General features: G+C 53.0%; 2 protein-coding genes across 13 annotated transcripts in view; one reads left to right on the top strand and one right to left on the bottom strand.

The window, feature by feature from the left end:
- Positions 1–10,851, top strand: part of NEURL1 (neuralized E3 ubiquitin protein ligase 1) — an 81,576-nt gene extending 70,725 nt beyond the window's left edge. For both annotated transcript variants that reach the window (XM_036828704.1, XM_036828705.1), the window contains exons 4-6: positions 3,809–4,498; positions 7,716–7,862; positions 8,400–10,851. In XM_036828704.1, the coding sequence (XP_036684599.1) occupies positions 3,809–4,498; positions 7,716–7,862; positions 8,400–8,638 (1,076 nt within the window). In that variant the 3' untranslated portion in view covers positions 8,639–10,851. The remainder of the gene's footprint in view (positions 1–3,808; positions 4,499–7,715; positions 7,863–8,399) is intronic.
- SH3PXD2A (SH3 and PX domains 2A) overlaps positions 9,649–25,629 on the bottom strand; it is a 243,790-nt gene continuing 227,809 nt past the window's right edge. For 8 of the 11 annotated variants that reach the window (XM_036828697.1, XM_036828700.1, XM_036828696.1 and 5 more), the window contains 2 exons: positions 23,651–23,770; positions 13,755–21,513 (listed from right to left, as the gene is read on the bottom strand). In XM_036828697.1, coding sequence (XP_036684592.1) covers positions 19,540–21,513; positions 23,651–23,770 — 2,094 coding nt within the window. In that variant the 3' untranslated portion in view covers positions 13,755–19,539. Of the gene's footprint in view, positions 10,903–11,806; positions 11,929–13,397; positions 21,514–23,650; positions 23,771–25,629 lie in introns of those variants that run through there. The other 3 variants (XM_036828694.1, XM_036828695.1, XM_036828693.1) reach the window with 3 other exon arrangements.

The following is a 25,629-nucleotide window of genomic DNA, read 5'->3' as shown; positions in this document are numbered from 1 at the left end:
ATTCTTCTGAACCATGTAGCATGAAAACAATAACAATGGCTCATATTAACCTCGCGATTATTATGTGCCAGGTACTCTACTAGGTGCCCTAGGTACTGTATTCCACCTCGTCTTCTCAGCATCCCTTCCGAGGGGAGTATTAAGAGTCCATATTTTATACCAGTAAGTAAATGCTGATTTCACTGCTGAAGAAGAGAGTCCCAGAGGGGTTAAGCTATTTGTCCAAGGTCATACAGCCAGGAAATGGCAGAGCTAGGATTTGAACCCAAGCTGATGACTTCAGAGTCCTTGCACTTAACTATGCTCCTGTCTTGCCTACCAGTATATGGATTTTGTTAACCAAAAAACCTAAAATACTTTTAGGTTGCATTATTAGAAGTATAGTGTACTTATCAGGGGAGGTGTGATGGCCACATTGTGCCTTGAGCTGGTCAGGGCACATCTGGAATACTGAGTCTGGTTGTGTTCATTGTCTAAGAGGTGGGAAGGTGTGTGGGGAGTCTGAGTATTCCCTGAGGAAAGCTGTCCTCAGTGTGGGGCTGAGAGGCAGCCCCAGAGGTAGTAGGTATAAATACAGGGAGGTTATGAGCGAGCCCTAGAAAGTAAACTGTATAAAGAGCAACACATGATAGGTGTGTGTTTATATGTACAGATTTGTGTGGAGTGATCGTTTTATTTAGGTTGATACGCAGGCTGCTCATTTTCATTATCTAGCAATTTTGTATAAAAATAGCAAGTAATTTGTAAACACTGCCAGAATATTTTCTAGCTGGTTTGTAATTTTTTAAGAGTTACTTGGTTTGTGTTTGTTGTAGTGGTGACGGTTCTTGTGTTGATTTTTATTGTAAGTGTAGATCTGTAAATTCAATTGCAGTATTTAAAGCTTCAGCATGACACCTTGTGTGTATGAGAGGAGGGATTTCAAGGAAGATGGCTTGAAGAGTGAGTTGGGTGGCAGTTGTCAGCTGTGGGAATTTCTTTTCCTATGGGGTATGTGATTTTGTCAAAAGGAAGTATTTCTCCCAAAATAGGGAGTAGGCAAACTACCAATCAGTTAAGCTTTGTGTGTATGCTAGTTTAAAAAAGATAATATGTAATATAATGTAAAAAAAAAAAAAAAAAGCTTTTATGGTGGATTTTGTAAATTTGTTACAGGGTAACCTGTTTTCTAGCTGTGATCTTACCACTTCAAATGGGTGTAATTTGAATAAATTTTGTATGGTAAAGGATCAATAAAATGAAGAGTTCAGAAAAAAAAAATACAGGGAGGTAGATTTCAGTTTAAGAGTAGGAAACATTTTCCTAAAGACAGAGTAGCTCAGCCGTGGCACTACTGGGAGGTAGTGGGTATATTCAAGCAGAAGAGGACTCCTGAAGGGGCAGAGAGCAGGAGAGCTCACATTCCAGCCCCATTCAGGAATCTGTTCTGAGGGTCTGCCCAGCTCCATGGGCTCTGGCCTGATTGTCCTGAGCGTGTGGGGTGGGCTGGAGAAAGGAGTGTGTGGGGGGTGTGTGTGTGTGGGCCCCCATGACAGCCTTGTTCCCATAGGCCCGGCTGGGCATCTCTGAGCCACTTGTTTCCTCCTCACCCTGTTTCCCCATCCCTTCTCCTCTCTGTCCCCAACCCTCTGGACTCCTCAAGGGCCGCTGCCCGGAATCCCTAAGGGGTAGGGGAGAAGGGGCTGTTCCCTGGGGTCCAGGTCAGCCCACAGCCCTCCTCAGCCCCCCACTATTGTCTCCCGTGTCTTGCCCTCCTCGCCTCTGCCTCTCCGCAGCCCCCCAGCCTCTCTGCACCATTACTGTCACAGAGTCAATTCCCTGGAATAATCACATTTTCCGGTTGGCTCCCTCCTCCTTGCCAAACACGATGCTGGGAATCCTGACTAGCCAGGCCCCAAGAGGCTTCTCCAGAGAAGCAGGAGCCTTGGGGGGAGGGCCGGCCCAGCACCCTCTCCTTGCTGGGGTCCAAACAACACTGTTCCTGGAAGGGGCAGGGGAGCTGGGGGAGAACAAAGATAGAGAGGCTTTAGAGAGCGTCTCTCGATTCAGCTGGAGCTGAATTCTGGCCTCTGCGGCCCCTACCAGTCCAGTCCCCCAAGCTTTGCTCTCACACCAAGCACTCCAGCAGCCCTTACTCAGTTCCTGGAGAGAAAGCACAGATTCTCCCTGGGGGAGGCTCAGAGAAAAGCCTCCTGAGTAGGGATTGGCCCATGATATGAGCTGCGGTGGTACTAGCCAAATTTAGGGACTCCCACAGACAGGGTTCAGTAAACGAGGAGGGCCCGAAAGTGGAGAATGTGGCGTTGGGAGTTGGACAGATCTTGCTTTAATCCTGGATCTGCCACTTCGTGGCTGTCACATAACATCTCCGAGCTTTATCTGTACAATGGGAACAACTTCATGGGATGCTTTAAGGATGAAATGCAGGGGTAATTCATCGCACCTGATGACTTTTATTACAAATTATAGGACTCCATAAAGCAGAGATAACCAGCCATTAAAAAAGTATGGTATCAAAAACATGGTTATTAGTGTAGAAAGGTATTCAGGACACAGTAAATGGAAAAGCTAGTTTTTTGGGTTTTTTTTAAGATGTTTTCTGACTTTATTTATTTTTGGCTGTGTTGGGTCTTCGTTTCTGTGCGAGGGCTTTCTCTAGTTGTGGCAAGCGGGGCCACTCTTCATCGCGGTGCGCGGGCCTCTCATTATCGCGGTTCTCTTGTTGCGGAGCACAGGCTCCAGACGCGCAGGCTCAGTAGTTGTGGCTCACGGGCCTAGTTGCTCCGTGGCCTGTGGGATCTTCCCAGACCAGGGCTCGAACCCATGTCCCCTGCATTGGCAGGCAGATTCTCAACCACTGCGCCACCAGGGAAGCCCGAAAAGCTAGTTTTGAAAAGAAAATTTGTATAGCAGAGTTCTTTGCCTGGAGTCGATGCCCCGAAATTATCCACGGAATTTAGGGAGAACGTGCATTTTTCTGAGAAGATAGATAAAAGTTGCCACATTTTCAAAAAGATTTGTTACTCGTTAGTTTAAAACTACTGGCATTTATATAGCGTGATTCAATTTTTGTTTTAAAAAAAGAAATAACTAAAATATATTGAAAAAAGGCTAGAAACTCATACATCCAAATATTAATAGTATTTTCCTCTGGATGGTGGGCTGACAGGAGATTATTTTTTCTTTTTGCTTAACTGTCTTTTCTACAAAATACAGTCTGTATTACTTGTATGATTAAAAAGAGAAAGGGTTTGATTTCCAGTTGTCAGTTTTGAAAGGATAGCTTGGATAAATTCACCTAACTTCTCAGCCTCAATGTCCTTCCGTGGCAATAACTTCACAAGGTAATTGTTGGGGTAAGAACATCTCTCTGCAGTTTGTGCAGAGAGGCGTTCTTGGGGGGGGGGGTTCCCTCTGGCCTCCCAGACGGGTAGGATGTCAGCATGCATTCAACAAATATTATTTACTGCTGCCTTCTAAGTGCTGGGTGCTCTTCTGCCTGCTGGGATAAAAAGGGAGGGCCCCAGGAGTTAGAAAAAAAAAATCCAATTTTAATAAGCATACTATTTAGAAGTAATCATGTTTTTAGTTTTGGTGTGTCCTTCCTGCCGGCCTTGATCCTTTGCTTAAACAAATACGTAGTTAGAAGTCCTGCACAACGTTATGTCCTAGCATTTTCTGTGCCATTAGAAACCCGGTGCGTCTTACTGGTGCGCGCTTTAAAGACCAGTGGGAGGAGGTGCGCAGGCGATGGGGACTGGGCGCTGTGGCCCGCGTGATGGTCGCCCTGTCTCCCTCCCCGCCGCAGACAGCGAGCTGGTTCTCCCGGACTGCCTGCGGCCGCGCTCCTTCACCGCCCTGCGGCGGCCGTCGCTGCGACGTGAGGCCGAGGAAGCGCGCCTCTCCGTGAGCCTGTGCGACCTCAACGTGCCGGGCGCCGACGGCGACGAGACCGCGCCGGCCGCCGGCTGCCCCATCCCGCAGAACTCACTCAACTCCCAGCACAGCCGCGCTCTGCCAGCGCAGCTCGACGGCGACCTGCGCTTCCACGCGCTGCGCGCCGGCGCACACGTCCGCATCCTGGACGAGCAGACGGTGGCGCGCTTGGAGCACGGGCGCGACGAGCGCGCGCTCGTCTTCACCAGCCGGCCCGTGCGCGTGGCCGAGACCATCTTCGTCAAGGTCACGCGCTCGGGCGGCGCGCGGCCTGGCGCGCTCTCCTTCGGAGTCACCACGTGCGACCCCGGCACGCTGCGGCCAGCAGACCTGCCTTTCAGCCCCGAGGCACTGGTGGACCGTAAGGAGTTCTGGGCCGTGTGCCGCGTGCCCGGGCCCCTGCACAGCGGTGACATCCTGGGCCTGGTGGTCAACCCCGACGGTGAGCTGCACCTCAGCCACAATGGCGCCGCGGCGGGCATGCAGCTGTGCGTGGACGCCTCGCAGCCGCTCTGGATGCTCTTCGGCCTGCACGGGGCCATCACGCAGATCCGCATCCTCGGTGAGTGCCCCCGGCCACGTGCCCGCCTCCCCCCAGGTGCACCTGGAGGCTAGCGCCTCCAGACCCAGCCTTCCCTGGAGGAGGGGCGTGTCTGGGTAAGGGGAAAGAGCGCCCACCCCGCCCTTCATGGGGTCTAGTCAAAGAGTCACAGACCCCAAAGATGAGTTCTGGGTGGGACTCAATTATCTAGTCCATAGTTATCAGATCTCACCAGATAAACCCTGGAGAGGGGGAGAAAAGCGGGGAACATTGAGTTTCACGCTCAGAATCTGATTCACCCACATTCCCACAGATACGTAAACGGTTCTCTTACACATTGTCCAGTGGCCATTTAAAAATGGGAAAAAAGGAAAATTGTTTCCACCAGCAGCGAACTTTTTGAGGCTCAGTTTCCATTTCTCCTAAAATGGGAATAAAGGTCTCTGCCTCTAAGGGTGATTTTGTGTCTAAATAAGAAAAAGAGGTTGGTATGTCAGTAGCCAGGTATCTCTGCAGGGTGGTGCCTAGATTGGGGGTCTGTGGGGAATCTCCGAGCAGAGGGCCTTGGAGGAAATGGGGTTGCAGATGTCTGGGCCTTCCTGGGTTTGAATGGACAGAGTTTGAAAGGACTGGGTGATGCGGACTTGTGTAAGCCATGTTTCCCAGAGTGTTCTGCAGGATAGGTGTCCGTTGAAAACGGGTCCTTGGGTCCAGAACGTTTGGGAAATACTGAGTTTTTAAAAAGCAGGCGATTCTTTACTGTAGAACTTCTCAGAGCCTTTAATATACAATGTGAACCTTTAGGAGAGGGTGGTGGTGGTTATGGTGTCCAGCTTTTCCAAGCTCGTTTGACCAGAAATCTTTTTTTTTTTTTTTTACGTGTATCTTCTGGAACCTCTGTTACCCCAGAGTGAGCAGGTGTTCATGCTTTCCAAGTGCTGGTCTGCTCTGCAGCAGCATTAGACTCACTCGGAGAACCTACTACAGTGCAGATTCTTGAATCCCACCTCCAGAGATTTTGATTCTGTAGATCCCGGATTAGGTCCTGGGCATCTGATTTTTTTTTTTTTTCCCTCAGCAAGTTTGCTTAGACACATTTGGAGACCCCTGGGTCTCACAGCCCCTGACCTAGACCTCACCCCAAGAGGCTTCATAGACAAGATAATGTGTGTATGTGAGTGAGCATGAGTTTACGCTATAAGATTGGCATACTGTGTCTAGGCACACGTGAGTAACTAAATGTGTGCGTATTTGTGTATGTAATGCTGTTGGTGATTGTGAGAGTGTGTGAGAGTTTTGTGAAATCAGATAAAATCAGTGGAGACTTCCTCCTCTGGAGAGAGACCAAATGAAGATGGAGTGTAAAATGAATTTAAAAAGGAACGAAAAGAAATGGGGCTGGGGTGCTAGGAAGTTAGGATTGAGGGAAAATAAGTCAGGAAGGAGGTGAAAAGAAATCAGGCTAGATGAAAAGCCATCAATCAGTAAGGAAAGAAATTGGGGTGAAAATTCAGGATGGAATAAAAACAAACCGGACTGGGGTGCAGAAAAAAAAAATCAGGTTGAGGTACAAAGATATTTGGCTACATTCACCAGAAGACACTGTTCCTCAGATGAAGGAAATAACATAACGACAGGGTACCCTCTTGCCTCAGCACCATCCAATAATAGATAAGTAGCTTTCCAGTGAAGCTTCTGTTGCCCAAAGAGGCTTACTAGACTGGAGCCAAGGAGAAGCTTAAAAATAAACAAGCAAAAACAACCCAGGACTTAAATGTCCCCAAAGGGAAGTAGGTCAAGGTGGGTGTTGAAGAATAATCATTCAGAATTTAATATAGGCTAAACAGAGTGCTCCTGAGCTGTTTGGAGAATTGGGCATCTCAACTAACAAACTGGTGTTAGGGGATCCCTGACTGACTCTAAAGGAAAAACCAGTAACAATGTATGAAGGATAATTATTTACCTCAAAGAGGAATGCTTTGCTTTGTTGAAGGCCTAAGTGAACTAAGAGTGGAAAGATATTTCCTTCACTCCAAAACTACAGTCAATTTCATGCTTAATGGTGAAACATTAGAAATATTCTTATTAAAGTCTGGAATATGATAGAGATGCCTTATAGTATTGTTCTGAAAATGCTAACCAGTGCAATAAAGCAAGAAAAGCAAATAGGAGGTATGAATTTCTGAAAGGAGATGATAATTAACTTGAAACCTGGTTAACACTAATAAGAGAAATCCTATGGACAGCTAATGAATATTCTTAGGAACAGTGACTAGTAAATGAATTAGAATGAATAACTAGTAATAAAAAATATCTCACTGAGCACTTATTTATGTGTAGGGCATTATGTTAGGGCCTGTGGGAGACTTACAGGTGAATCAGACTTCCTGATTTCAGGAAGCGCAAGGTTTAAGTAGGGAAACAAAGTTACGTTCCTGGGCAAAGAACAAATAATTTCCTATCCTCTGTGGTTTTTTATTTCTGTGCATGGCGTGTGTGGCTGGTCAGTGCTAGATAGAGATATGTGGTTGTCGGGGGGTGGGGTCAAGGCTGTCCAGATGAGGGGGTTGAGGATAGCCCCAAGAGACTCCCTGGACAGTTAGCTCTTTGAAGGTAAAGGCTCTGTCTGTCTCATTCCCAGTTGTATATATACACAGTGTCTGGTACCTGGTAGGCTCTCAGCAAGTACTTGTTGAAGGGAGGAGGGAGGGAGGGAGGGATGGAAGGGAAGAGGAAAGCGAGGGAAGAAAGGAAAGAAGGTTGGGCAGAACAAGTGTGGGAGATGGTGTGGAGTATTTCGAAGGTGCCAATGCAGAGGAGAAGTGGGGTGATGGCACGGGGCTCTGACTAGGATGGTGAGGCCAGGGCTTGAAGGGCCATGCTGGGTGGGAGGAAGGCGACTTTGTTCTCTGGCATGGGAAACCTTGAAGGTGAAGGAAGCATGGGGAAGGGTGGAGGTGGGATTCTAGGCAGGGGGCTTGTTTGGAGATGGCAGATGCAGTAACACCAGAGCATGATGCGTGTGGCCCTCCAATTTGTAGGCGGGAACAGAGAGCTGGGGCAGGGTGCGAGCCTGTCGGTGGAGTCCCACCCTGAGCCTTATGGCTGGGCCGTGTGGTCAGGCTGTACCACCCATTTCTCTCCTGGGAACCTAATAGAGGGGTGGAGATTCGAGCTTTCTCCCAGTGGGCCTCTGAGTGGCTAGTGTGTCCCTCCCTCCTTCCCACCCTTTCTGCAGGCTCCACCATCCTGGCAGAGCGGGGCATCCCATCACTCCCCTGCTCCCCTGCCTCCACACCAACCTCGCCCAGCGCCCTGGGCATCCGCCTCTCTGACCCCTTGCTCAGCACATGCAGCTCTGGACCTCTGGGGAACTCTGCTGGCGGTAAGTAGGCTGGCCCCTCCAGTTCCATGGTGATCATGCCAGACCTCCCACCCTGAGGACCCCATCCCCACCCTCACCCTGGCTGAGGCAGGCATGCAGCCTCTGTATCAGGACTGGGCCCTGGAGGAGCTGGAGATGGGCCCAGTGAACCCTGGTTGAGTGGTGATTTCCGGGGTGTATCCCATCCTGTCCCCCAGCTGGGCAGCTTTCTCCAAAGGACTTCTTTAGCACAAAGAACACCAAAGGGTAACTCAGGAGGGGCCTTCCTCAAATGGTTTTGGGCCCCCTTCCTTCCTCCATCCCTCCCTCCTCCTCTCAATGCCTCATGGACACCCTGGCCCCTGGTCTGGGCACTGAGGGGCCAGAAGTGGGGCTGTCCAGAGTGTATCCTCTCCTCTCTTGTGCCCAGGAAGTTGGGTGGTAGGTTAGACAGGCCGATCCTGATAAATGGAGCAGGAGAGGCCAGGGGGCTCTCTTCATGAACCTGGGACCAGGCTGGGCCATGTCTCCTCCTGACTGGTGTCCCCTTGCCCCCAGGGACGGCCCCCAACTCACCGGTGAGCCTGCCAGAGTCGCCAGTGACTCCAGGCGGGGGCCCGTGGAGCGATGAGTGCACCATTTGCTATGAGCACGCGGTGGACACGGTCATCTACACGTGCGGCCACATGTGCCTCTGCTATGCCTGTGGCCTGCGCCTCAAGAAGGCTCTACACGCCTGCTGCCCCATCTGCCGCCGCCCCATCAAGGACATCATCAAGACCTACCGCAGCTCCTAGCCCGTCGTGGTGCCCTACCCCTCACGCCGACCTCCTCAGACTCCGGCCCAGCTCCACCTGAGGGGCAAGTCAACAGGGGCCCTTCTCTTCTTCCTCATTTTGGAAATTCTTTTCCCTTCTCATTAAACATGGGAAACAGCCCCTAAAGGTTTGGGGAGGAAGGGGTATCAGGCAGGGAGGTGGGGGCAGAAGCAAATCGCCTGCTCTTCCCTGCATGCTGAGGGGCTAAACTGGGGTCTCAGCTTCTCCTGATCCTTCTCCATCCAGGGTAGATTCCCAGGAGGTCCTTCTAGCCCGTGTGGCACCTTTGTGAGAATTAGAAAGTGTGTCCCTTCCTCTGGGCGGATGTGGCCCTGAGCCCAGACATGTGGCTTGGCTAGTGGAGTGTGGACTTGGACTTCAGCCTCCATTTTGTCCCTCAGCCAACTGCCCTTGAGCAGTGCACAACCTGCGCAACAGCAGCCCTAGGCAGGCAGCTCCTGAGCTGCTGCCTTACTCTCTGACCTACACCTACCTTCTCCGTCCTTTCTTCCCTGCCCCTTGGGCCTGGAAGCCAGGGGTAAGAAGGCCAGTGGATACCTCTCATCCTGGGCAGGCTGCAGCCTCCATGCCATGTCCGTCTCCCACTCACCCTGGATGGGTGGACAGACAGGCTACAGAAGCCTCCAGGCTCTGGGTCCCTAGACCCCTGGCCTGGTTGAGATGTGGAGGACCCCTTTCTGGTCATAGCCTGTCTGCCCCAGTCATCTTGCTGGATGCTGCTGCCCAGGGGCAGCCCCTCGGTGTGGGCTGGAGAGCAGGGTCTGTCTTCTGTCAGGCTCTCTGAAGAACAGGTTTGCAGCTACCCTCTGTGACCTCTCCTCCCCCATTTCAGTGCTATTCTGGGCCGGGCTGATACTCATAGAGGCTGTAGCATCCCCAGGAGAGGGCAGGGCCCTGGGTTGGGAGTAGGGGGTTCCCTGGAGTAAGAAAAGGCTTTTTCCGTATTTTAATTTATTTATTTATTGGGTTTGTAGGGGTTATTTGGTGTGGGGGGGGGACTGAATTCCCATCCCCCAGACCCCTAGAAATGCTGTCCTGGTGGGTGGGGTGCCTGGTTAGAGGGGTCAGCAGAGGTATTCATCACTCAAAATCTTCCCCAGACTGCAGCCCAAAAGTCCATAGCCAGCTCTGCTTACCACGAAGTAAAACGCCAAAGGGGCTGAAGTGGGAGGCCTTCTGACAAATTGTATCCATTTTATAGAGAGGGCAGCAGAGCCTCTGCAGTGCCCTGGGACTAGGGCATCACCCCAGAGCCACAAAATGCCCTTCGTCTTGCGCTGGAGCAGGGTTATCATAATTGGCTCATTATACATCATGAGGCCCAGCAGTTCCCTCCTCCATAAGGACATAAAAAGTTCTGGGCAGGCTGAGGGAGGGAAGGCCAGCTGGCCTCATCATTGTAGGGGTAGGGAGCCTGTTCTTAGGCTCTCCGGTCCCAGGAAAGAGAAGGGAAGGGGATGGGTCCCAGCCCCTCTGGGTTCTTAGTCCTGATTCTGGGGTGAGGGAGTGCCCCCGCAGCTGCTCTTAGGTTATAGTCATCTCAGCCCTGCACACCCTGTCCTGATAGGCCATGGCTGGGGCCAGCTCTGAGTCCTGGCCTAGTCTCCCCCGAGCCTCCCAGCCCTCGGCCCCCTCAGATAGTTTTTTACGCCTGTCGGAGACTGCTTTGCCATATGGCTGGCACAGCGTGGGATTCTGGAACTGACCAGTTGTGTGGCCCTGACCAGGTCGTAGCCTCTCTGAGCCTCAGCTGCCACCTCTGTAAAGTGATTTTTGGGGTCGGGGAGGGACTTTCCTTGTGACTCTCGGGGGTTCTCTGGTGGGGGCTGCTATGGGGTGGTGTGGTGGGACAGCACAGGATGCCAGGCGGGCCCTGTCTGTACCTGCCTTGCAGGGAAGCCACAGTTCTACCGTGGGTCTCCCCTCCCCACTGACCCTGTAGACCCCTTCTGTGGGAGTGGGGTGAGGTGGGGCTGGTGGGGCCCCATCCAGTCAGGGGTCCCCTCTCAGGCAAGGAGAGTTCTTACATGCAGGGGCTGTGCAGCCTGAGCGTCAGGGAGAGGAAGCCACCGTCCTGTTGTCTCTGCTAGCCTGGAGGTAGCTGCTGCCTCCTCTGTGAACTTGGGTCGCCGTGATTGATTGATTGTGAATAAAGGTGATTTCGTACCAGCCTGAGGGCTGTGCTGTGCAGTCTGGAGGGCTGGGGACGGAGGGCAGGTGGGCTGGTGGGTGTGCAGGAGGGGAGGGGAGGAGGGGAGTCAACAATCAGGAAAGACTCCCTGGAGAGAGCAGGGGAGGGGGAGGTGGCTGGAGCGTGACCTGGGGCTTGGATGGCAGGGGCCAGAATGCCAGGTGAGCCTCACCGTACGCTGAAAGGGAGAAGCTATTGCCCCTCGCCGGCCTCAGGTCCCTGGATCTGTGAGGAGCAGCAGGAGTCCATGACGCTCCTAAGGCCGAGCCGGGTCTAAATCTGGTGTGCAACCTTTGTGGAGGGGCAGCGCCACCTAGGGGCTAAAGGATGGCAGGCGCTGTGCTGAGCTCCCCAGAACCAGGGCCTGCCCGTCTCTCACCCGAAGCCCAGACCTGGAAGCTCAGCTGCCGCTCCCACTGGCCAGTGCGGAGGCCTATGCCAAATGAGTGGCACAGCTAGGCAGAAAAGGGAGGCCTCGGTCAGGGACCTTCGGAAAAACTTTCTAGATGATGGGCTGAGTACCTCTGGGTGGCTGTAGAAGCTGGAGTGCTGGATGGGGTCCGGGCACAATGTGGGAGTTGAACTCATTTGGCAGGCTGGGCCTCAGAGGGACATGGGATGCTTGCCTTCCTCTCTCCTGGGAGGCTGCTCCAGCTGCCCAGCCTCTGCTTGGCCTTGACCAGCCACGGGCTACTCCCCACACCAGGACTGCCCAGCCCTGCTTACTGGCGTCCAGCAAAAGTAGGGGAGGGTCAGGGGCTCTAAGCTGAGGGGCCATGTAGGCCCACTGAATGTGGCTCTTTGGCCCCAAGATCTGTATCTCTCTCTCTCTGAAAGCCTTGGCCACTGCCCAGAAAGCCTCCCAAAGGCGGGGGAGGGGTGAGGGGGCTTGAGCACGCTTCTCACCAGCAACAGTGGGAACAGTGGGAACTTACCCCACCCCTCCAGTGTCCTCAGAGGGCCCGGACCCTGCAGTTCATGTTTCATTTGGGGTGATGTGGCCTTTGCCACTCAGCTGGGTATGTTTTCTTGTGGCAGGGAGAATCAGGAGGTGATTCTGTTCAGTTAAAAAGGCAAAAACTTTATTTAGTTTTCAGGGAAATACAAGATGCATGTAAACATAAACAAAATACAAAACAACCCAAATCTTACAGTCTAGAAGCATGCCAAGACAGAGTATTTTCTGCAGACCAAAGAATCCCGTCAAAATGATAAAGGACACCTGGAAAGCGGCAGGTCAAGGGGCTGGGTCCCTTCCCCAAGGACGCTGCATTTTTGTGATGAGAACAGTTCAAAAAAAAAACACCCACTATTAAAAATATTAGAAACATGGAGAGAGTTTAGCACCACCATTGATCCTGGAAATTTTTTAGCACTCAAATTGACAGCACTGGATTCACTGTCCTTTTCTTAAATTTCTCTGCTGAGGGGGAAGAGGGAACAACCTCCTTCAGACCCCACAGATCCCACTAGGAGCTGGGAGGGGTTGAGTGGACACCGTGAGGAGTGCCCCAGAGACATCCAGCAGTTCACATGCAACATGCAGTCCACAAACCCACGCTTCACGAACCTGCCACTAACAGCTGCCTTGTTCAGAAGTCACCTTCATGCAGACCTCCTGTAAACTGGCCCTGAAACCCTTTTGCCATCCTGTGTCCTGAATTTAAAGAAAACCTGTTGCAGAGAACAAGCTGTAGATTCAAGAATGGTGGCTCTGTTTACCGTTCTTTCTCTGAAATGCTTAAGAGCAGTATGCCTTGGTCACAGGCCACTAAACATGATGAGTGCATTGCACTCCCTCTTCTAAGTCACACCACTGAGGCAGGCTCAGCAAACTGAACCGCCACAGGCATCATTAGAGATACTCAAGAATAATTGGTGTCAACAGAAGAGCAAACGAAGTTGTCTTCCTCCCAGATATGTTTGATGGTGTGTGGACCCCAAGGTTCCAGTTTGGGGGTGGTGGGTCCCTACTACATGACCCATTATGGTCACTGGTCTCTGATTCAAGCAATTTGAGAGGCTAGCTCTGGATTGGACAAAGGGAGGTGGGCAAACCCAGCCTGGAACCTGAGAGATGGATGAATGTTCCGGAGCCAGGGCCTCAAACTCAAAGACTGGTTTGTTGCTGGCAACTTCCGCTTTCCACTAAGTAAATCAATGACCATTAAGAACCCGCGGGGGACCCAGCTTGTGGCCCAGCAAGTAGCTGTTTCCTGAGGCCAGCTGCTTCTACAGCCAAATCTTGGGGCTTTCCCAACCTGTTCTGGCTGGACCCTTGGGTGTTGAATCACTAAATTCCCTCCCTACCTGCTCTCTTCTTCCTGAAACACTCAGAATAGACTTCCTCCTCCTTTCTAATAAAGACAAAACTCCAGACTCCAAACCCTCTCTCAACCTTCTCATACTCTTCCCTTTCTGCCTAGCAGACCTCCTCTTCCGGAAGCCTCCTTCTTGGGGAAGGGGCGGTAAGCCCCAGCCACCCCAAACACGCACACTCATCTTGCCGACGTGCCTCTCACTCACCTCCAACGTGCTCGATCCATACTTTTGCTTTAAAACGATAATTCTTCCTTTCTCTCTTGCCTCCTGAGGTCCAGCCCATTAGCTAGGATGGAAATGGGAGCAAAGGAGGGACCTTCATCCTAGGGACCCATTCTCTAAGGCCACTAAGTTCTGGGATGGGAGAGGGGGCTGATTGATTGTCAAGGTCAAGTGCAAACTCAATATTAAAAAGATAGGCTCCGGGAAGGGGGATGGCATGGTAAAACCAACATTATAGGCAGCTTGGGACCAAGGCCCAGGAAGACAGAGTCCTCTACCCAGTCTATAAGCACCAGTGTGCCCAACTTCTGGCCTGAGGACCCAGGTGCACAGGACAAAACAGGAGGGATGCTAATATCAGTGGGGCTGTTCTTCCTCAAGTGCAGCTATAGGTCACTGACCCTGTTCTGTCACTGGCTCTGATCACAGAGCTTGAGAACCAGGGCCTGCCCCAACCAGAGATCATGATTTAGACAAAAAGCTCAGTAATGTCAAGGGGGAGCCCTCCACATGATTCCCATGAAGCGTTCAGTCAGGCCTGCAGTCTAGACCAGGGGTGCTGATGTACACGCACGGGTAGGTCCGCTGAGCTCGCTGTGAGCAATTTCTCGCCCCGACCAGCCTGATCCACCCTCAGCAACATAAGAACTGAGGGCCAGCTGCTCTCATGACATGGGGATTCCCACAGTGGCGACATGCATGGCAAAGGCTGGAGTCAGCCTACTAGAGACACTGTGCAGGTGGCAGCCCCAGCTGACCGCCTCGGCACTTCCACACCCAGTGGCGGCACCTTTCCACATCTTCATTTTGGAGCCCGGGACGATGGCCTAGGCTGCTTCTGCTAGATCTGTTAATGCCAGTGTGAAGTTTCCAACTAAATACTTAATAAAATAATTACCAAAAAAAAAAAAAAAAAAAAAAAGACACATTGCACTCTCCAGCCAGAATTACATGTGTGAATAACACATACACTTGCTGCCAGAAGCTGCGAGTCCTTTGGGGCCTGCCCAATGCCAAGGACTTGTTCAATGGAGACAGCTTGCCCAGTATTTTTTTTCCTCTAACCCCATGTTCTTTAGTTCAAGTGGGAAATGACCAACACTCTCACATACGCACTCAAATGCACACACACACACACACTTCATCAATAACACACAGCCCTCAAAAAAAGTGAGGGAATCTTACTTCTTTAGCACTGTGGATGGTTCTCTTTCCAGAGAGCTCTGCATCGGGATTCTTGAAGATTGGACCTATAGACGTATACACTCCAAGGAGAGCCACCCCCACACGGGGGCACGGTCCCACTCTGGGCGCCAGGTTCCTATTTGTACAGAAATTCACCGAACGGGATGGAGCAGCAAGCGTACAGTACTGGAGGTGGAGGGGACGAGCCCGCAAGGATGTCCCTGTCTCACTGAGGGGCAGAGCTCCCAGGGCTTGGACCCAGAGACTTCCCGTCCTGTCCCCTCTCTACTGGCACCCAGGTAGGAGGCGGCGGCTTGGTACCTGTTGTGGGAAGTTCTGTCTGCAGGGACCTCAGCAGGCTCCTCCGACGCTTCTCCAAGACCTTCTGGGGACTGTCGGGGTGTTGAGCAGAGGCAGGGCTCACGCCTCGCTCGGGCTGAAGTCATTGAGATGAATGGGTGGCCCTGGCTCAGCACCAGGCCCAGCTGCAGGCTTGTGGGAATCGGTGCATCACTGGGGGATGCTGGGCTCAAGGCACCCACATCCCTCCAAAAGGGTTTGATTACATCGAGGGTTCCTGCCCATAAACTGAACTTGAGGTTACGTAGTTTTAGAAAGACTCAAACATACATCAAAAGGATCATGGCCCAAACATCAGGAGATTGGGGTGAGAAGGCTGCTGAGGGTTATTTTTGGGACAGGTCTTTCTGAGCAGCTGGCTGAAAAACAACGGAAATGAAAACAAGGAGCGGTTCCTGGAGGTCCTTGCTCTGTGCCTAGGGCTGGGGCGCCCCGGGGAGGCCAAGTGCCCCATGCCACTTCCCTGAATCCCTCTCTTCTGGGTGGGCAACACCCAGCAGAAGGGGATGCCCTCTGGGGACCCTGCCATCTTGCCAGGGAAGGGGGAAGGGGAGGAGGGGTAACAAGAAATCAACACCCAGGTCATCTATAGGCTCCACAGCTGCGACTCCTTCCAGGAGCCCCACCTCCCCTAGCGAGAGACGGGGTTGCTGGCTGTCCCGCCACTGCCCCAACAAGCCCTGGCATCCCTCTTGATAATATTGCACTTTTCCTGTCTCTCAGATTGTTTTCATTTTCGATTGAGAATGCAAAGTATTTGGAGCGGCTAGGGGAAGTGAGTAACCTTAAAGAAATAATATATTAGTTAAATACAAAAACAGGAAAAGTAGGGGTTACTTTTATCTTTTTTTTCCATAAAAACAAAACAAACTACCAAACCAAGGTCTAAACTTAAATAGTTCTACACCTATTCTGCAAATACTAGTAATATGAAAATAATGCTTGACCGAAATTCCCTTGTCTTTTTTCCTTAGATGATAATAGTAACATGCCTTGCTGAGGAAAGCAATGGATATAAATGCCAGTAAAATATGCTGCTCTAACATCTGAAAGTGATTAAAACGATTCTATATAATGCCTTCGTCAAGATGGAGAATGGAGGAGGAAGAAAGAGGACCCTGTGGGGCTAGGCTGGGGGTGAACGGGGCTGAGGGCTGGCCAGAGGGCCCAGCCACAGCTGGGGCAGATGGCACACCTGCTGTTCAGGCTGCCCCCTCCAGCTCCCTCTTGCCATCCTCGGGGTCCCTTGGCCTAGTGGGAACAGCATGTTGGGGCCAGGGAGCCCAGCCAGGCCCCTGTTACAAAGTGGGAGAGAGATGAAGACATCTTTTTCCCTTGTAATAAAAAAAAAAAAGTCTTTAAACTGAAAGAAAAAGCACCAAATGATGCATCTTCGGGCATTATATAAACCTCAATAATGACCTCAGAAGGGCTCATTTTGATTAAAGTTGCAGTATACAGCAATACAACGTCATTTCACATTTTCAATTGCAACTAATGGAAAACTAGGTTTGGACACTGCTGAGATTTTTTTTTTTTTTTTTAATCTTTTTAAGTCCGATCTGGTTTTCCTCCAGATGGGTCAGAGCCACAGACCCCTCCCTCCTCTACCTGCTGCCAGAAGTACCCTCCAACATCACAAAGCAGCTCAGTAGCTCTAGGGAAAAGCCCTCTTGCCCTGGGCAGGGCTAGGAGTCCAGGGGCACAAGGCCTGGCATCCCCTGGCCATGTCTGAGAGGGACTGGCATGCACCCTTCTTGCTTCAAGTATTAATATTCTCTTTGGGTTTGCAGGGTTTGTGCTGTGCTGTGAGTAAGGGGGTGAATGGTGAGGGGCAAGGGGCGAAGACGGGGCATGGCAATCCCTGTTCACTGCCCAAAGCTACATGCTGTCACCAGGTGGCAGCATTCTCTACTTTTCCTGGATGCCTGAGCAACCCCCAGCCATCCTTAGGGCTGGATGTCACAATGTAAACATGATGACCACACTATAAACTCTAGCGGGGGTGGGGAGGAGTGCAGGGGTGGATGCAATGGGGAGGTCTGCCGTTAACTAGCTATGTGATTTGGGGAAAGCTAATTCCTGTCTTTGGGCTGCAGTAACAGGAGGGTATGGGATGGAGTGACCCTGAAGGTCACTTATAATGACTCTATCACTTAAGAGCACTGGGGATTAAGGAGAGAGGGTCCCTGGGGGGCTGGGAGAACATCTGCCTCGTGGGTGGTGGAGAGTCCCACAAGGCAGTGCAGTGAGGAAGGGCAGGGAAAGGCAGGCTCTGGGGAGCACTGTGGTCCAGTCCGACTGAGATGCTCTGTGCTTGGCAGATGCGTCCTGCACTCCTTCCTGGCCTGGCTGGCGTGTTACTGATTGAACTGGCTCAGTGCAGACATTGAGGAGTGAGGCCGCTGGGGCCTTCCCCCTGGAAGATAGCTACGTGGAAGGTCCTTTAACCCGACAATCACTCTACTTTTAAATTTTATTTTAAATAATCATAAATTACTTTTTTTTTCTTTTAATAAATATGTGCTGCTTAAAAATGAGAAAAGTATATACTGCATCTTTAAGTAATGCACTTTGCTCTCTGGGTTTCTTTCCATTCCACCGTATTAAAGTGCATTAATTAAAAAATAATGAACCACTTCTTTATCATTATTGTTCAAATAAGTCCAAATAATATTAATATGAAGACACTACAACACTACCATTAGTACTGCAATCTAGCAGATAACTCAACATCCTGCTCTATTTAATACTGTCCAGCAGAAGAAAATAATAACTAATTTTAATTTTAAACAAACAAAACAAAAGGAAGCAAAATCTCACCACGGCCCTTGCAACATAGAACGGGAGCAGTTTGCTAGAGCTGCCAGGCATCAGTGTACGGCGAAGGAGGAGGGTGGGGTGGCTGGGGGCTGAGGGCACGAGGCGCGGGTCCCCTGCTGTTCTTCAGGCATCATACGCTGCCTGGGTGGGGAGTGTAGGCGGAGGGAGGGCCTTTCCTCCTTAGTCCACGATCTGGCAGCTGAATCGGGGGCTGTGAAGCCTGATCTGTCCACAATCAAAGGCACGTGTGGAAATCCACTCCCAGTGAAGAGTGAGTCCTTGGGGAAGCCAGTTTGGCCTCTGAAGTGTCGACTGAAAGACACCACCCAGAGTTGACGGGGACGTCATTCTCTCCCTTCACTCTTTGCAGGGGCACCGCCCCTCGGAAAGACCAGGCTGGCTCCTGGCCCAGGGATCTTTGTCTCCTCGGGCACCTGCGGCATTGCTTGTAGGCCAGGGGGTGGCTGGTGGTGTCCGCCCAGCAGGTTCCCCTTGGCCCAGGGTGAGGGCGACGGTTGCTTCTCCACAGCCTTCACATAAGGCTTCGGGCCCTGCCCAGGCAGGAGAACGTACGCTGCCCCTCTCCTGAACACCACCCTCCTCCCTGCTGAGGGTTCTGCCCTGCTGAGGTTGCGCAAGAAGCAGGAGAACAGCGTCTCCGCTTTGCCATGGCTGGGACCAGGGCTCCTCCAGCCTGAGATCCCTCTGGCAAACACCGGTACTGTCCACACAGTGGAAACCAAATGAAGCGACTTCGGCTTGTGGAGGGAAGAATGCAAAACACAAACCAAACAACCTCCCCACAAGAGTATGATAGAAAGGCCATCCACTACCCATCCCGTCCCGTGAGGCTGACCGCCCCTGGGTCCCCAAACAACTCCTAAAATAAGACCAAAACCCAAGGCCTGACATAGAAGGCCCAAAGCAATACACCTCTCCCAAAACTTGCAAAGAACTGCTCACCCAGAAATATCCAAAATAAAGTCTGTGCAGACTGTGAAAAGACCGACGGCTCTGCCTGCCCTCTCTGTAAACACTGGGGCTGGTGGTCCTCCACGGGGGTGCCCCAGGCAGGGCAGGCTCTCTTCTCAAGGCCAGCAGCAGTGACGGCTAAGAATGGCGGTCCTTGCTGGCAGCTGGGGAACTGCTTTTTCTTCAACTAACAAGACACAGTGGCCTGGCCCAGGGACAGCCTGAGCTCACAGCAGATGCCTCCAAGCCCCAGAGCCAGTGGTATCTCCTGCCACACTCACCCACGGCAGGCGGCAGCGATTGCTGGGAAACCAGCATAACTCACAAACCTAGATCAGGATGATACAATGGCTACTTCCGGGGTACAAGATGCCAGCAACGGAAACCAGGCTAGGCAGGGGCAGGGCACAGGAGGCCCGCACAACCACACCTTTTCCAGATTTGCAGCCAAGGCACAAATTGGGGTTTCCTACATGGCCTGTCCCAAATGGTGCCGAGTCCATCAGCAAAGTCCCCAAGGTGCACATGTGAGGCTCAGCTTTCTTGCCTCTGGTCCCAGGCCCAGGACACCCCCGCCCCTTCCACTCCCTGCTCAATGTGGGCCCCCGCCAGACCCTACCTTCCAGCTGGGGGACAGCCTGGAGGGGAGTATCTTCGAGGTCACACATTCTGCAGGTTTAACGTTGTCCTCCCCACCCCCTCCCATTTTCCCTTTCCCCTTTGTCTTATCTCACAGCTCACCCATACTGAGGCTGGAAGGACTGATGCCCCCCACTACCCCTCATTAGTTCTTTTTCTCCAGGTAGTTGGAGGGCACCCAGCCTTTGAAGGGCTTCACCCCGTCCAGAATCTGGCAGTACCACCAGCCGTTGGGGTTCCTCTCCAGGACCTCCATGGACACGCCCTCCTGGAAGCCTGCCGTCTCCTCGTCCCCCTCGTAGTCCGCGATCGAGACGTACACATCTTTGAGGTTGTTGTGGATGAACTGGGACTTCTCAATGGGCTTGGGGCGCACAGGGGACACCGGGATGCCATTGCGCTGAGTGGGCAGCAGAGGAGGGTCCGAGCCCTGGCTGGCGGCCCGTTCGACCAGGCGGCCCTTGGCTTCTGCGGCTGCCGAGCGGGCGGTGCTGAAGGAGGAGTTCCGGCGGACGCCTCGGAGGCCGTCGGTGGCCGTCAGCGACTCATTCCTCCTCAGGGCACAGGACAGGTTGCTGTCCTTGGGCGGTGGGGACACGAACACCGACTGGGGCCTCACGGCCACCTGCCGCACGCCGTTCCTCATCTTCACCGCCCCGGCACCCGAGGTCTTGATGAAACCCCCGGGAGGCTTGGAGGGGATGGGCGGCGTGGCCCTCTTGCTCTGGTTGACAGTGTTGAGCGCTTGGACCCGCTTCTCGATCTTTTCCAGGCTGTCTGACTTGCCCTCGTTTTGCTTGCTCTTGGTGGCCACTGTGTCCAGCTCTTTGCCAGGGGGGTCGAATTGCTCGTTCTCACCGAGCACCAAATAGTGGGAGGGGGCCCAGCCCTCCAGCTCCCCAAACCTCACGTACCACCAGCCACTTTCCAGCTTCTCAAGCACCTGCACCTCCACGCCTGCCGGGAAGCTGATCTCCGAGTCCTGGACCTTTTGGTAGGCACTACATGTCGTGTAGGAGGTGGCCTGCCCTTCCCACCCCTTCTTGGTGGGACACGGGGGCGTGGCAGCAGGGAGGGTGATGAGGTCGGCCGAGCCTCTCCTGGACCCCTCACTGGGACCCTCGAAGGCCATCTGGGGGGGCAGCTCCGAATCCTCGCTCTTGGAGCCCTTGAGGCCACCCCGGAGCTGGCCAGTGGGCCTCAGCTGGCGCCGTAAAGTGCTGATGTCCATCTTCTCTTGGCTCTGGGACTCTGTGCGGTTCAGGAACGGCTTGGGCCGGACTGATGGCTTGGCCCGGGCACAGGAGGTCAGCCCAGTCTTCAGGTCGGCGTCCTTCCTCGCTCCGACCTTGGGAGTGCCGCGGATGCCTGCGTCCGAGGCAGAACGGGGCTTCAGGTCCCCACTGTTCTTGGACAAGGATGAGGAGGAAGAGGAGGAAGAGGAAGAGCAGGTGGTGTTGATGGTGATGGACGAGGAAAAGGAGGCCGAGGAGTGGTTCTTCCCCAGTTCCGCCTGGGCGTTCTTCTCTGCCTTGAGCTTCAGGAGCGACGACGATTTGGGGGAGCCCGATTTGGGGGAGTTTTTCCTGGCAAGGGACAGCGGGGAGCCGCCTGGGGAGTCACTGTCCCGGGAGGAGCGCCTGGCCGACAGGGCGTCCTCTGCACACGCCCGGAAGCCCTCGTTCTCATAGATGGTCTCCTCCTCCAGGGCCACGTCCTCTGCAGATCCGCCCACCTTGAAGCGGGCACGCTGCAGCGAGAAGGCGGGCGAGGGCCTGCGGGGCTGGCCGGGCCGCCTGTCCCCCGAGCTGCCGTCCTCTGCGGGCTCCTCACTCAGCTCTGGCTCTGAGTCGAAGCCAAAGGCAGGGATGTCATACTCGGGCTCCTCGTACTTGAGCCTCAGCGGGGAGTCCTGGCTCTCACCAGCGCCCGCCAGACCCTCCTCGGCCTCCTTGGGCTTGCTAGGTGGTGCCGGTGGGGGCACCTTGGGCCGCGTCAGAGTGCTCGTGCGGCGGCTCAGGTTGGGCTTCTTGCGCTTATCGATGTACGACGCGGGGGCCCAGCCCTCCTTCTCACCGATCTGCACATACCACCAGCCACCCGAGTTCTTGTCGATGACCTGGGGGAAGGGGCAGACAGGCCAGTGAGCTGGGAGGATCGCTGGGGCCCTACCATGTGCCAGGGTGGGAGCTTCACACTTTGGCTCTAGGAGACATTATCTCCATTTCCCAGATGAGTGAACTGAGCCACTGAGTAAGTGGCCCAGGACCCAGCGTAGGAAGTGATGGGCTGGCATTCAAACCCAGGTCTCTACCATCTCCTGGATGGGGGGGGCTCCCACTCTCCAAGGCCCCCTCTCCTGCTCTTCCAAGTCTCCTCCAACACCCTGGTCGAGCTGGCCTCCTCTCCAGACCCTCACTTCTCCTCCCGCTGAGCCACACTTGGAAGATGCACTGTTCCCAGTCCCTACAAAACCCCACTCACCACGGACCCATACGTACAAAAGACTGCCATTCCACCACTTCCATCCTCTCACCCCCATACTGCTAGGCCCTCCCTTGGTGACCCTGGAAAGGGTCTCTCAGGGCAGAAGAGAATAGGAGGGTGCAGGTGAGTGGAACCTGGAGGTAAGGCTGAGGCCGGACCTCCCTGGTTTCCCCATTGCTCATGGTCATTTCACTACATGTGGAATCCCACTGAAATCCTACCAGCTGAGGAGATTTCTTTGAGTTGAATGGCTTCCTGGGGGAAGGCTAGGGCCTCTCAGTCATTTCCCTGTTAGTATAAACTCGTTCAAGGAGCTTCTTTCTTAACTGCTATTTGAGACTGGAGAGAGCCCAGGAGTGTGGTTGCTGGCTGTACTGAGGTCCGTTTGGATCGGGGAGTACAAATGGAAGAGGCAGTTGTCCTTCCATGTGCGCAGGTTCTGCATCCCTGGATATGGAGGGCCAACTGCACTACGATTTTATGTAAGGGCCTTGAGCATCCCAGGATTTGGGTGTCCATTGGGGGTCATGGAACCAATCCCCCACGGATCCCGAGGAACAACTGTAATTTTGAATTGTGGAACACTGCTGGAGGAAGAGGTCCCAGGGAGGGGAAGGGAAGCTTGAAAGCACCGGCACTGGTGGAAGAGGGGCAAGGAAGGAAGGGAGGATAGAGACCACCAAAGGCAAGGTCTGCCTGAGGCCAGCCCTCTGCAGCCCCCGCCCTGCCTTGGGTGCTATATTCCATCCTTCACTCTGCCCACTCCATACTCAAAATGCATGTGTGGGTAGATCCTAAGTATGTCAGTTCTCTTACATTATGAGCTTCATAGGCTCTTCTGGAAGCATAAGCACCACTGAGAGAATGATTTCTCTTAGAAATTTAGTTCTAAGTTCCAGGCATGTGGTTTAAAACGTTCACATTGGGGATATCACCTCTTCAATGGGCAGAGACTGCCCAATCACTCTTCTGATGGTTTTACAGGTATTAACTGGACTTAACTCCATTACTACACAGAGCCACTCAAGAGAAAGATCTGAGTCACAGATCTTCTCTGGCCCTGGAATGCCATGTTCAGCGCTGGCCACAAAGTGGGGTTTCATAAATGCTAGAAGACCGGCTGGGAGGGAGCAGGAGAGGGTCTACTACCCATTTGCAGAGAGAAATCATCAAAACCTGGGGGAGAAGTGACTGCATCAAATGTCAGAGGTGCCTGTGGTGTGGACATGGCCAGAATTGGGGTCCTCAGTGCCTTACTCCGGCTGCCTGGACCACATTCTCCCAACAGCAGCACTTCCTAATATGGGTCTTGTGGAACCCTGGCCCCCAGGAGCTCCTGGGAGAGGAATCTAGGTGATACTGCCTATTCCAGTCCCCTCTTAGAGACACACAGTGACACCCCCATATCTAGGCTCTGAGACGTTCTGCAATTAAAACAACAAAGCTGGTTGGGTTTTGTTTAACTCACTGTCCTCCAAACTCATTCAACCCCAGAGGCCCCTTGCTTCAAAGTGCCCCCATCACAAGCTCCTATAATATGCTTTGGGAAACGCTGCTGTGACGGGAGCTGGGTGGAGACATGAGCTGTGGGTTCTAGTCCTGGCTGTGGCACCTACTGGCTTTAGGCAAATTCTAATCCCTGTGGGTCCTGTTTCTGCACCTTTCCTGCCCGCCCCTCAGGAATGTCACCAGCAAGACATAAATGGGAAATACGGGAGGTATCTGACCATCACGAATTATAACCCTTAGCCCCATGGCCCACGGCTCACCTCTGCCTTCTGTCCGCCTCGAAAACTGATCCCATCAGAAATGCACGACTGGAATTCGGCAATGGTGTAGTACTCCACCTCAACAGAAGGGGGCTCTGGCGGCTTAGGCAGCTGGAACCCCTGAGGCAGAGAAGGACTCAGTCAGCAAGACCCACCTGATCAGAACCGTAACTGAGGTGAGTGTGGCAGTTACACCAGGTGGAGAGCAGCTGACTTGAGGATGTATCAATCACCTGAGTCTCAGGGTGTCTCACCAAGAGACCACTCTCCTGACCAGGCTCTCTAAGAATACCCAGGATTCGCTTGAGACTTGTCTGAGCTATGAAAATGATCATCTAAGTAAATTTCCACCCTTACATATTTGGAATCCAGTTTTCAGAAGCCTCAACAGCTAGGTCCCAAAATGAAAGTCAAAAAGCAGAGAAATTGTTGTAACAAAGCCCGTGCACACTGCCCCCTGGGAGAGGAGAGCCATGTCCTTGAGTCTCAGGTGAAGGGCCACCGGGGTGACACCTGACTGCAGAGGTGGGGTGGGTGTAAGGGGTGTGGGGTTGGTCAGAAAACCCCTTGGTCGGTCATCATGATGATGCCAAATGGTTAGGCAAGCACGGAATAAACTCAGGATCCTTTGCTCTGGGGTTGGGTAGAACACGCTGGGCAGCAAATGCTTCCTAGATGCTGGCACGTCGATAACTAAGGCTGACATGCAAGGAAATTTAGAATATGGCCACAGCCCATGAGTCGTGAGCCTCATTCATTCACTTGGCAAATGTTTGTTGTGTGTCTACTGGGTGCCAGACTCTGGTCCAAGGCACCAGGCATCCAAGAGTGAACCAAAGGGACAAGACAACCCCCTTGCCCTCGTGGAGAGGACATTCCAGCTTCAGCCAGTCTCTACTCCAGCCAACATGGCCTTGGTGCCTCCCCATCACTCCCAGTATGGCCTGGTATCAAACAAAGGAGTTAAAATAAAACAATCTTATAAAAAAGGTACATGTGTTTGGGAGGCTAGAGGGGGGAAGCAGCTACAGTGTAGCAGGAAGACCTCAAAAGATCTCTGCCTGCAGGTGGACGCATGTGGGCTCCAATCCCAGCTCAGCAATTCACCAGTTGTGTGGCCCTGGGCAAGGCCCTTGCCCTCTCTGAGCCTCAGTTCCCTCATCTGTAAAATGGAACTAATAACAGGGTCATGAGATAATGAACATAGCTTCTGGTCCAGCCAACGGCACAGGAAAAGCTCTATAAACATAAGCTGAAGCCGAACGCTCTTCCTGAAACGCCATCCTATTCCTCTTAACCTGCCTCGTCCTTCAAGGCTCAGCATGTTCGAATCCTGCCACTCACAGCTGAGCTGCCTCAGGTCAGAGTGAGTGAAGGGTGGGGGGAGGCTGGTTTTGAGGGACCAGGTCAACTTTCCCTGCCCTGGTGGCTGGCTCTGCAGCAGTGCATGCGCACAGATGTGGCCCAGGTCCCAGCCCTGCCTGGACCCCCGCAGCCAGGTGGGAGTCGGACGGACATAGCTGGAAGGAGCAGCTCTGTCCTAGCAAGCCCTGCTTTTGGCAGGTGTGGAAAGAATTACCCCATTCTTGCCAAAATCAAGTCTGCCCGAAAATAATCAGCTGGGGCTGAGAGAGATGGGAGGGAGGGGAGAACTCGTTCAGTTGTGTAAAATGGGAGGGGAAACAAGATAGAAACTCCACTGGGGCTGATGGCCAGGGCCAGGACGGTCCCATCTCCAGGGGCCAAATCTTCAAAAATCCTGTTTACGGAAGGCCAACTCTTCCAGTGACTGCTGCTGTCCGCCCCCCTGGGGCGGATGTCACTGACCACAGTAAATCTCGCTGCTAAGCCCAGATGTGACTTCAGAATCCTTGTCCACACACAGTGCACAAAGAGCTGACAGAGGAGGTGGAAAGTCGACGGCCAGCCCTCCGCGTACACCATCTCATCCCATCCTTACAACAGCCCTAGGAGATGGC

This window comes from Balaenoptera musculus, chromosome 16 (genome assembly GCF_009873245.2).
Source record: "Balaenoptera musculus isolate JJ_BM4_2016_0621 chromosome 16, mBalMus1.pri.v3, whole genome shotgun sequence".
NCBI lineage: Eukaryota > Metazoa > Chordata > Mammalia > Artiodactyla > Balaenopteridae > Balaenoptera > Balaenoptera musculus.
This window is presented reverse-complemented; position numbering and strand designations above follow the sequence as displayed.